Below are 12,143 nucleotides of genomic sequence, written 5' to 3'. Positions count from 1 at the left end.
AAGGGTCCTGAGCAGACATCAAAGGAAAACATGAAACTTCTTAGGCAAGCCTTAGGCTAACTTCAGAGGATATATCGCTGCATAATGTTTAGCACTTGAATCACAGTAATTCATGGAAAAAGAAACTGCAGGACGCCCACAAGACATTCCCTACATACTTCCATAATCAGGGACATTTCTGCTGGATTACTGTTCACATGGCAAAAAAAAGCCAGCAACCAAGACACCAACGTGGCTGCATCTGGCCTGCATCTTTCTGCTCGTTCCCATCCTTTCCCACTGGACACGAGGTACATACGAATTCATACGTTCGAAGACTGACAAAGTGTGAAAAGCACAGAGCAGGCAGAGACCAGCATCGCATCTACTTTGAGAAAGAGAGGAACTGCTGTTTACACTGCTGAACGTCTGTTTTGCTAGTTGTTCCCCCAGGCCCCGCACTAGAAAGCGACGCAGCAGGCACACTTCTCAAGAGAAGCCCCCCCATCTCCTTTCCAGGGAGGTTTGGCCACCACTGATTGTGGTAGGTGTATTTTTCTTGAAGGTTCTAAGAACCATGGGATGCTACACCTGGGAAAGAGAAACGTAACAAGTATCTTTCGTTTATTTTCTGGCAATGGGAAGGCATTGAAATATACTTTTTAACTACAGTTGCCTGGCACGATACTTATGTTTTCAGGGTACAGCCAAAGGGGATCAGGACACCCTGTGGTAATTACCAAAGGCAGACAGGACCTGCTCCAAAGCTGCATCTCCCAAGCAGACGGGACAACGCAGCAGCAGTTCAGCTGTACAGGTGGGGAAAGGAGGAACAAAGCACAGGCATCTGTTACAGCGCTGGGTTGAGCTCCAAGAGTCTCAGTCCACTTAGGCGTTGGAAAAAGCAATGAAACAAGAGCATGTACTAAATTTGGCACACATTTAAGTGATACTTAGCTATGAGGGAACAAGAACCTCCACTCCCGCTAGCCCAGACACCGAAGGAACATATAAATGAAAAGTAGTTACTCACCCCACCCATCTATCTGATCACCTTCTGTTTCCTAAGTCAGCCAGACCTTTCTTGGCCAGACAACACAACCCACAATTTGGATCTCATTACGAATCAGACACACTAAACCACTCTCTCCCTTCGGCTGCAGAAGATAAAAGGCCAAGGAAGCAGGTGACATTTTGGTAACTGGCTTCGTGTAACAGCCTCAGCTTTTCTTAAAAGCCTCAGCATCGATTATTTTCTTTAAATAGCAATGGCTTATTGAGAACCCTTCTATCCATTTTAATGCACGAGGTTTTCCTAAAGAAGAGAAGAAAGCAAAAACGGTCCTGCCAAGGCGTATTTGTCAAAGAGCTTCTGATACCCAGTCACGGCAAAACACCAAAGTCAGAGTGAGTTAACGCTGGTGCTGAAGGGCTAAGAGGGGAAATGCAGAGAAGAAGAAATAAAGTATAGGGTGACACGGAACAATGCTGGGATTCAGCTCCAGAGAGTGCATCAGCCAACGGCGTGAGCCAGTGCTGCAATGTGTATGCGTCCAGAGGAGCTAAAAGCTCGTGGCACGCCAAGCTGCACAGCTCTCATGTGGTCTCTGTACAACTTGGGGCAAAATGAATATAGGAATTAATTTCTTCAAGCCAAAACACCAACACCCTGCTGTTACATAAAAGCCTGTTTTCTGGGGAGCGTTTCCAAAGATGGTGTCATTTGGGCTGTTTTGAATCAAGTGACATAGTCAGGCTCAAGATGGGATGCGCTGCAGACTGAGAAACGCTCTGGTTTGAAATAATCTTCCCCGTTCCCTTCTCAGCCCTCACGGTGCCTGTTCCTTCCTTCAGTCTGTTACATTTCCATATGGAAAACAAGCACAGCAATTCCACCGCCCGGTTCTCAGATGCTAATAGAAGCCTGTGATGAAAGAGCTGCAGAAGGCCTCGGGGAGATGTTTAAATCCTAACTCAAACAGATAAAAAGATGACTATTTCAGTTTGCCTGGGAAAGTTTCTGCACACATTGGAAACCCCTTGAGGCAGGGACTGCCCTTCTGTTCTCAGTTTAATAGCCTGTTGTACAAATTGTGATTGCACAATTATTCTTATAAAGTTTTCAATTATACAAAGAATGTATTTTATTAAGGTTTATAACTGTGAGAAATAAAACCTAAAACCCCAAACCCTTCGGACTCAAACTGTGTGACCCACTAATGCTCAGCCGGCAAAGCGGTCCCAGCACCATCAAAAATTTACACCGCAGCCCACAATAAACCCTTTGAAGGAGCAACACGAGCACCCCAGCACACTGTAGTTCATGCTTCCATAATTCAACACACACAGCTTTATTCCGTGCCTTTGGATCTTCCCTCCTGCGTTCGTATTTTAGCAGTCAGCATTCTTGGGCAGTTACTGCATGCCTCGATGGCCAGGAACTCCAATTCCAAGCAGCACGGCGCGCTGGCACTGCCCGGCTGGAAGCTACTTATCTGCGAAGCTGCGTGGCACAAAGGACCAGAGGGGGCACAGACGTGGAACAAGGAGGGGAAAAAAAGTGTCAAAGGTGCAACCAGCGGGCACACACTGCCACGTGTTTTCTCTGCCTTGGGACCAGCCATGGTTAGAAGAGCAGAGCACGAATTCTGATCTACGACGAACACGAAGTAAAGCACATCTCCTTCTTTAGCCAGTAAGGCACCTCCTGGCTCCCAGCACAAAATCCAGCTTGCTACACCTCTCCCAGGGGAGAGCCAGGGCAGTGACTACCCCATTGTACAGGTAACGGACCCGAGCACAGGAACAGGCACCTAAAGGCACACAGCCGGTCCGAGATGCTGAATGGGTTCTGTGCCCAGACCTGGCGCACAGACCGGTAGGCTCTGCTGTGGACGTTTACATTTCAAAACCTCCTTCTACTGAGGAAACGTACAACCTCCTCCCCTTTAAAAGCTGGAGGCTTTAGAGCCCTCAAGGCCAGCTCTGCTGAGAGCAGCAGCCACTGTACCAGAGCGAGGAGCCCCCAAGAGGCGCAGAATGACTCAGAAGCAATAGCCTAAGAGGAAGCCTGTCTACAGAGAAGCTGCAAAACCCCAAACTGTGGCGGTCTGCAATCAGCATTGTTCATAGCAGAACGCTTAAATTTGATTGTTTGGCATGGAGACACCATCGCAGAGGTGTGGATCAACCCAGCCAGGCAATAACCATGAGAAAAGGGAAGGAGAGCCTCCAGCAGCAGAAGGCAGGCCAGAGCACCAACAGGAAGAATCCAGAAGGACCTTCACAGCTGCACAGCCGATGCCCTTGACGCAAGGTGACACACGCTTATCTCTTCTGTGCAACAGGAAGGGGGAAGCACTGCACCCTAACAGGCAGGGCACCTCGGTCCCGTGTCATCCCGGCCTCTCTCTCGAGGCTGCTCCAGAAGCTGAACTCATTCAAGGTGCGCACACGCACAGAGCTCACAGTGCAATTTCCTCTCATCTCAGCTAATAAATCTTACGGCGTGCCTGCTTTTTCTGAACACGGGTTTTACGAGCTGAATAAACTTTATGGAGGCTTGATTGCCAAGGCAGCCCAAACCTGGAAACTTGATGCCTGACCACAGCCAGGCACAGCAGGCTCAGAGAGCAGCAGCTTCCGCACTTCAGAAAGAGCTTCTTGAACTGACCTGCTCCGTCTGCAAACACCCCTATGTATTGCCTCTGAAAGCTTTTCGTTCAGCTTAGCCTCAAGAGCCTTCCCATTGTGATCACGGGGACAGGACAGCATCCTCCCAACCTTGCTGGCTCAGAGCACAGCCCACCTGCTCACTGCACAGTTCCTTGTCGGAAGCTGGCAAAATGATGTAGATTTGAGCAACAACTCAGTCTTTGTAAAGCTGTCTTACGTTTCAGTGGAGGCACCAGCAAAGAACACCTCTAAGTAAGGGCTTTAAGGTAGCCTCTTGTACAGGTTCATAGTTCAGCAGAGAGAGCATTTCCAGACACTTCTCCAGTGCACGGTCACACAACAGCGCTCTGGCTGTGCTGACCAGCAAGCACCCGAAGAGCCCTGGACGGTAACTCTCAGTCCCGGCCATCAGTCCGTGCGCATTTACAGCTGGCAACGAGAGGGAGGCGCCAGCATCACGGCAAGAGACAGACCACCCGTGAGGAAACCTGTCCCCTGCGGCTATTTTGGAGATGACTTACAACAAAAGCAGCAGCTCACCCTTAGATCCTCTAGGCTACGAGCCCATTTTCCAAGCGAAAACCGCAGCAGCAGCAGCGAAGGCCGGGCACTGGCACAGCGACTGACCCGCAGCGCGAGCGCACCGGTGCGCAGGGTGAGGTCAGGCACGTACCTTGGAAATGAGTTCATCGTGGTTAGCCAGATGAGCCCTGCAGTGAATGCAGCTGTAGGTCCTGTGGCACGAAGGCAGATACGCCTGGAAAGTCTTGGACCTTGTCATCTTCACCATTGGAGCCACCGAGCGCTGCGTGAACTCCGGGGTGGCCCAGGAGGCGCTGCCGCAGGACGGGTCGCACGGGAAACACCGGAAGACACAGGTAAAGGCCGTGGTTTGGCAGGTGGCGGGTGTGGGGCAGGCTCCACACGCTGGGGACAGCTTCAGAGGAAGAGATTCAGCCGGAGGGGACGGAGGAGCTGGCACAAACCTGCGTCCGGAACAGAGCAGAGACAGAGCGCTCAGCGCAGCCGCCTCCTGGCCGGCGGGGCGACCGAGTGCTCGAGGGGAAGCGGAGGGGACACGGGCAGCCGGGGGACACGGACATGGACGCAGCCTGCAGATCAGACCGAGGAGGACAGAGCTGGATCCACAGCTCAGCTGCTGACAGGCTGGCTGCCCTCATCCCCCTGCTCCCATCTTCCTGCCGCCCAAACCCCCATCACCCCCGCTCATTCTCCCAACACTTAGTGGGTTTGGAAAGGACTACAGAGGCACAAAGATGCTACAAAAGGGTCATTTTCATCACGCCTGGCCTCCCAGACCCCTCTGGAGAGCAGCACACGTCCAGATCCAGCCCTGCAGCAGCCCTTGGAGGAGCTGGGCTCCGTCAGCTGGAGGCAGCCAGGACCAGAGCCTGGGGGAAAGCCGGGAGCCCCGTTCTCTCCATGCCACCCCAGTTTCCACATGGGAAACAGAGGATTACTTCATCACGCTCACCTTTTTTAACCTGCTGCAAGCTCCGAGGGCAGCACCTGCTCTACAAACCGCACTCCAGCATTTTTTTTTCCCCGTCTGAGGGCACTCACAGCCAGGAGCAGCCTCCGGGTCCACCCCTGATAGCAGCAGACGGCTAAAAATTCCCTTCAGGTTGGAAAAACTCTTTGCTATCCAGCATTACCTGACAGAGCCTGCTAGGTCGCTCAAGCTTGGCTCTTTTCTGTCAGAAATCAGGTTTCAGATCCCACCTCTATAAGCCTCACCAGGTACTGGTGTTCCCTCCGAGGATGGCGGCAGCAGCAGGACGAGGGAAGCAGCTCCGCTCCCTCCCGACACACGGCGTGCACGCACGCTCTAGAAATTAATCACGGGCTCTGGCTGCTCCTCCCAGGAGGATTTCCCTTCCCATAAAAGATGGGATTCTGTTCAGTTCCTGAGTCTGCATTTTGTGTATCAAATGCTGCAACAACAACCCCCAGCCTAAAATAAAAATAAGAAAAACCACCCGCACCTGACCTGCAGCGGAAATTTCTCAAGTGAGGTAACAGAAAGGTGCAGGAGCTGAAAGCTGGTCTCTAGCTGGTACGAGTAACTTGCCTGAAGCGTATCTGACCATCTTCCAGGTGGGACTAACACCAGCCCAGGTCACCACGCCGTGAGCCCAGGTCTTCGCAGCTCGCACACTGAGCTGGGCTGCCCCAGACAAGGCGCCAGCGACGCGCCGAGCTCCGGGGAGCTCTGGGGATGCAGCAGAGCACTGCTAGACTTGGACTTGTCTAAGCAAACATGTCTCTGGCTTGCTTAAGGGAAAACCGTCAAACAGCTGGATGGAAATCAGGAAACCTATCGGGGAACCGAAGGCAGGAACTAGGAGAGCCGTGCTAGGAGGCAGTCCTGCCCAACTGCAGCACGCAGAGCTTCTTTTCTGCCCAGCATCAGCATCGGCCAGAAGTACCTCACCGAGACAGAGCAGTCCAAGACGGACTGAAAGAGCAACGCAGCTCAGGCTGAGAGTCCCTTACTGTCTGCTGGAAAGCCCCACGCGGGAGCACTGTCAGACATGTGCAAGTAACAGCACAACAAAACCAACTCGTCCCCTTGGCACCAGAGCACCTTGTACAGAGCCCGCGTTTCTAACACCTCTCCCAAGTCTTTTCGTCACTGACGAATAAGAAGATTGAGGGACTCCACGTTACCTGCCAAGCCTCCTGCCAGCCGGACATCCCTCGAGAGCCAGCAGCGCCTGCAAGCTTTCCAGCAGAGCTCCTGCAAGCAGCACACGCTGGAGAGCCGTCGCGGGCTCACCCCGGCCCCATCGGCGCGGTCCAAAGCCCAGCGCAGCCCGGTCCCGCACAGCGCCCGCCAGGAGGCAGAGGCTGCTAAGCCAGCAGGAAACCTGGTTGCTTTGGTTGGGTTTTTTCCCCCTGAAATATTTTTCTTCTCCTCTCCAGAAACATCTCCAAGTCGAATGGGAAAAGGATTCTTACTCATCCTGCAGAGTGCTGATAAAGCTTATCTACCGCGATCGTAGCAGTCAGCACTCACACGGCACTTCCCATCCTTAAAGCTCTTTGCAAACACTCACTGATCAGATTAACCTTCCCCGATTAAAGTTACAGGGAGAGCTTCGCAAGGTCCGTCCTGACACAGAAGGGCTCACTCAGAACTAAACCTGCTCCTCTTCAGGAAAAAGGGCGGCCTGAGAAAGCAGTCCATGGGCACCCCCAAAGCCAAACAGAGGCATAAACGATGCCCAAGCAGAGTTAACACGGGAGCAACACCTACTTGTTGTTTGCTGACCCCTCTGGCCAGACTTCCTAGGCATCAGTGTCCTGGACCAGTGAGTGAAAGAGGAAATACTGCAACTGCGTTGGCTCAGGGACATGAAGACGTGCATACACCAGTTATCAGCCGCATACAGCTTTCTGCAGAAGCATTTCATGAGCATTCATTCATTTGACCTCACAACACGTTCAACATCAGTAAAAACATCTGACCTTTCGGAACAGGACACAAAAATTCAAGTCAGATGGTATCTGAGCACAGATTAAGATGAAGTGTGCAATTCCTGTTCTCAGCACTGTGCTGAGAAGGCAAACCGATCTCTTCACTCAAGGCAGAGGAGAGCATAAAGATCTGGGAGCTAAGACCCTGCTGGGAAACCTAACTAAGATGATAGGCAAGAAACTGCCTTTAAAAAAAAAAAAAAAAAAAGAAAGAAAAGAAAAACACCTTCAGATAAACTCCAGTAGGGGAAAACAGCAGGAAGGGCATTCTTCCATCCTGAGCACAGCCACTAGGCTGGAGGGACCCACATCCACCTCCATTATCATCTCAAAATACATCAAATAACATCTGTGGCTCTCAGCAGTGCAAAAAAAAAAAAAAAAAAAAAAGCTGGATTTTTTTTCCTGTCCTAGTGGCAAACACACCTGAGTTATAACACACGTAACAGCTCACAGACGTTCATTCTGCTGCAGAACCAAGGCACGAGGCTGATTTTAGGCCGTGCCTCTGGCTCTGCAGAGCCAAGTGAGCTCATGTTCCTCAGCCTCACTGACGGCGGGCAGCTGTGAAGTCATTCCATTAACCTTTTTTTAAAACAATAAATAAAAAAAAAATGTTTCCATTACTTAATGATTGTGCCTAACAGCCTAGGAGAGATGAGAGAGATGAGCATCTGCCGTCGCCACAGAATCCAGTGTTTTAAAATTCAAGAGAAGTTTATCTCTAGAATGGTCGCGGTCGAATCAATGGAACGGAAATTTGTACAGATTAATTAATTTGCAAGAAATCAGACAACTGGTTTAGACAAAAGGAATGGATTCTAGGGAAAAGCTTATCAGCTTCCTCTGCTGCAGCAATCGGTGAGAAAATCAGCTGAACGCACTGCTTGCACACACTGCTGCCTTGCCTAGTCCTGCCAAGTCTGATACACCTCAAGGAAGAAAAAAACATGACGTTTTGCTGTTCAGACAGCTTCTTAGTTCAGTTTTCACCCTTCATCTGTCCAACAGCCGCTTTTCACATTAAGTTCTTTAGTAATTCATAAAACACCAGAGGAGAAAGGCAAAGCCCGTGCTGAACACCGGCTACGTAAGGCTGCTGTTTGTACAAGCCCACGCACCACGGGAGCAGAGAACAAGAACTCTTACACGGGAAGTCCAACTCTGCAACCAACCTGTGTGCAAGGCAGCTCAGAGGCAAACGTCCCTGTTCGTTCTGGAAGGACAAACAGCAGGTTTGTTGGGTCTGAGGGTTAGTTTTATGGATTATTTACTTTTTAAGATAAGAGCCTTCAGTTTGTTAAATGCTTAGCAGCAAACGCTAGGGAGAGGTGCCTGGAGTAGATCTGTAAGAAACCATCTGGAAGCCCAACCTTCCTCCTTCGGTGTGCCTTCTCATTAACATGGGAAGAACCAGGGATGTAGTTATGCCCGGTGTAATTACACCACAATGGGAATCAAGCTGGGAGAGTTCTTTGTCTCCACAAGGTCCCAAAGCCAGCGTTGCTCCAGGTCTTAGCACGGTTTAAACAAAACGCTTGAGGTAAGCACACTGATCGGGGTTTTCTTGACGTGGAAGCTGCCTTAACATTACTTAACGCACTGCAGTGCGAAAGAGGAAGGCTTGTCTCTAAAACAGATCACTAAAAGAGGAGCCTGGGTTTAACACCCGGTCCTGCTGGCCGTCCCTGGGGAATCAGAGCTGGTGTGACAAGGCCAGATGCTGACCCCTCGGGGACACCTGGCACAGCTGGGAGCCTCCGCACGCGCATGAAGCGGGGCTGCAGGGAAGATCCTGGCACTTTGGGAGGGTCTCACCTCGGCGCAGGGCTGCAACAGCTTTGGAAAGACAAAGCCTTATCTGAAGGTGGCAGGGTAGGGTATTTGTGAAAGGCCCTGAAAGAAAGGATGATCGTCGTGAATTTAACCACGGGACACAAGGGAAAGCCAAGAAAAAAGTTTAAGTAGCAGATGGGTGTAAGCAATATACCCCTACTTGTTCAGTATCTGAAATGCACTTGGTAAGAGGTATCAGCATGATCAAGAGAAGTCATTACTGCTACGAGAACCATGAGTGTCCTTCCCTCAGGAAGGACTCCTTGCCTGCGTTCCTTCAGCTCATTCTCCAAACCTTGCAAGCCCATGGAGAAAGGAAAACAGAGGAATGATGGATTGCATTTACTTTTACTTTCAACAGATTCATGTGCAGAACTGCACTAAAAATACAGTATGGAGCGAGATTCTCACTTAAAGCACCTTCAACTGAAAATACACTTCAATCCCTTAATTCCTTTGGGCATCTCCTAGCAAGCTGCCTCGTTTCTGCAGACCTTAGCTCTCCCATCCGCGCCCTGGAGACAGCAGCCGCCACCTCCATGAGGCATTTTGTGGTTCTGGGAAAAAAAGGATCTGGATGGGTGGCTGCAAAAAGACACCAGAACATAATGCAGACAACAGCCAGGTAACCACTAGAGGGCATCAAAAAGAGAGTCAGAAAACAGCAATTAAAGACTGACTATCTGGCCATAGTGAATGAGGGCCAGGCACGGCGCCAACCACGCTGCACCTGCCGTGCTTCCACATACCATAGGCAGCTTGTCAGGAAAAACATCAGTCATTATTCTGCTGGGTAGCTATCGATACTAGAAATGTCACTGCCGTCGTGTTAATCAGAGGAACAAACAGCAAAGCTTCAAGGCTCGCTTCAGGTTAATCCCCCCCCACAATCGGTCTAGCTTTGTCACTGTACACACTAACGTTGGTTTTAATAAGTTATGGATTAACGAAGTAATTTATGAAAAAAAAAATTTAATTGTTCTTTACGTAGTGCATTTACCTTCTGTCAATTTGGAGATTAAGTAAAATTAAACATTTTTTTTTTAAATAGACAACATCCACACCAGTGCATTTTTAGGCTCTCAGGTGCAACGGTGGCACCACAAGCAAGCGCAGAGGATGCCTGCAGTCAGAGCAAAAGCTTCCCTGTATTGAACCACAGTTCACAACCGACAAAATCACAGGAACAGGCTGGGTACGTCACTGAAGACCCTGCAGAGATGCTTCTTTCCTGGCTGCGGGCTGCAGAGACCTGAGGACCACAAGAACTTTCTGAATTTATTACAGACCTAGGGCTAAGCTCAGCCATTCAGGCCCGTCAAGCGTCAGAAATGCTAACTCATCTCTCCCTGCAGCACGGAACAAAGCACGCTGCTCAAAACAACCCAGCCCGGCACACTACCGACACCACAACGGGAGGCAAGGGAGGGAAATCATTCTGGAAAGCTTCCAGAAAATGCTTCCCTTTACAATCTCATCTCAAAAGACGCAGGGCTGCTAGCACAGACATCACCTTTCAGCCTTCCGAATCTGTTACCGTTTCTGGGCCTGCCTCCGAAGGCACAGGGAGCTCAGCCTGTGCCAGAAGGATGACTGCCACCTCTGCTCAAATCCTCGTCCCACTCGCCCGCGAGTTGCCTGGCAGCAGCATCCTTGCGATGCAGAAGAGGCTGCGCTGCCGAGAACAGGCGGTGCTGGAGGCTCTACGGCTGCAAGCTGCCCACCTCTGCTTCGCGGCCGCGCTCCGTCACGGCTGGCTCCAGCACCGTTACGGCAGGTGCCAGGGGGATGCGCCGAAGGGCAGGAGGAATCGTGCAGACAAGCAGCACGGTTGGCCCGAGCAGGTTAGAAAAAAGCCAGCACGCCCTTGTGCTCCTACCAGCAAATCCCACTTGTGCCACAAATAAGCAGAAACCGCGAGCTGAACTGATTTAAAACGCCAATGGCTCCGTTTCCTCCTTTACGTTTCAAGAGGGCTGATGCCAGCGTCCCACACGGAGGGCTAACAGCCCTTCGTCTGCACCAGCCATGCACCAGAGGGAGGTAAGAGAAGGGCTCGCACGCGGCAAGATGCAGCTCTTCGGTCCGTAGCCACCTTCCTGCCAACACACGCCATGCGTTCAGCATGATGGCAGCACTTGGAGCCACGGATCAAGGATATTAAACATCGCCGAGATGATGCACATCCAGCATTCTGCGAAATGGAAGACCCCTCCCAGCCTTGTTGCAGGACCAGCCTCTATCTACTGAAGACATCAAGGAAAAGCTCTTCCCATCCAAGTGACCAAAATGGGAGCACTTAGCTTCCCAACTTCTCTTCCTCGGCTGTACTACTGTAGAGCAGTCTGGCTATCCAAATCCTCTTACACAAATACGCTTCTTTTGTGCTCCTTACGTTGCTCCATCACCTTCCTTTCTGGCGAGTGGAGGTACAACCAGGATTCAGGAAACTCGCCGTGTTGGGTGGGCCATCCATTTCCCCGATAAAGCCTCGCTACCGGGGGAACCCTGTGCGACCGCTGAACTACGGCGAGAACCTCTCCAAATTCAAAGTCATCTGCAGTGGAGATGAAGATCTGCCACAGCTGCCTGTCACAGCTTACTGTTTGCCAGCTCCCCTTGTCAAATCCTGCACGTGTTCACCTTCTCACAAAACCCACCTGCTCAGAAGGTCCTTCCCAGAGCATCTTTTACAGAACCTCGCACTGCCCAGACGAGCGCGGCAGGGGCGAGACAAGGACCGTTTTCTACTCCGATATCTGCATCTCTTCTTCTGACTAACGCAAAGGATAACACGTTGAATTCTGACCAACCTCCTTCAGAACCACTTTAACACAGCTCCTACTTTATTAATGAGGCGCATACTTTCCGTGGCAGTTCAGCCATCGTCCTTCTAGCTCGCATTTCCATTGAAGGCATAGGAGCCCTAGCGCCACGGGAGAAAAGTCAGGTGAAGATTTACAGCTCCAGCGCTCACATGACAGACACTTTATAACCGAATCCAGTTTAAGATGGTGAAGTCAGCTGTTAGCCTACCAGTTTTTGTCATTAGTTCCTCCTGGATATCCTCACTAGCCTGCACGTTACTGCCAAGGTATGCGAGCTGACTCGCCTCTCGCAGCTCCGTGCCTACTGACAAATGCTTGAGCTGG

General features: G+C 50.9%; 1 protein-coding gene across 5 annotated transcripts in view; it reads right to left on the bottom strand.

The window, feature by feature from the left end:
* YPEL2 (yippee like 2) overlaps positions 1 to 12,143 on the bottom strand; it is a 33,655-nt gene that overhangs the window by 18,231 nt on the left and 3,281 nt on the right. For 3 of the 5 annotated variants that reach the window (XR_005813894.1, XM_040532231.1, XM_040532230.1), the window contains exon 2: positions 4,328 to 4,640. Coding sequence is in view for 4 of the 5 variants with exons in the window: in XM_040532231.1 (XP_040388165.1) it covers positions 4,328 to 4,444 (117 nt within the window). In the remaining variant the exon portion in view is untranslated. Of the gene's footprint in view, positions 1 to 4,327; positions 4,641 to 5,330; positions 6,877 to 6,934; positions 7,325 to 12,143 lie in introns of those variants that run through there. The other 2 variants (XM_040532233.1, XM_040532232.1) reach the window with 2 other exon arrangements.

Source organism: Cygnus olor, chromosome 20, assembly GCF_009769625.2.
Source record: "Cygnus olor isolate bCygOlo1 chromosome 20, bCygOlo1.pri.v2, whole genome shotgun sequence".
Taxonomy (NCBI): domain Eukaryota; kingdom Metazoa; phylum Chordata; class Aves; order Anseriformes; family Anatidae; genus Cygnus; species Cygnus olor.
Note: the sequence above shows the minus strand (reverse complement) of the source record. Positions and strands in the feature narration are given on the sequence as shown.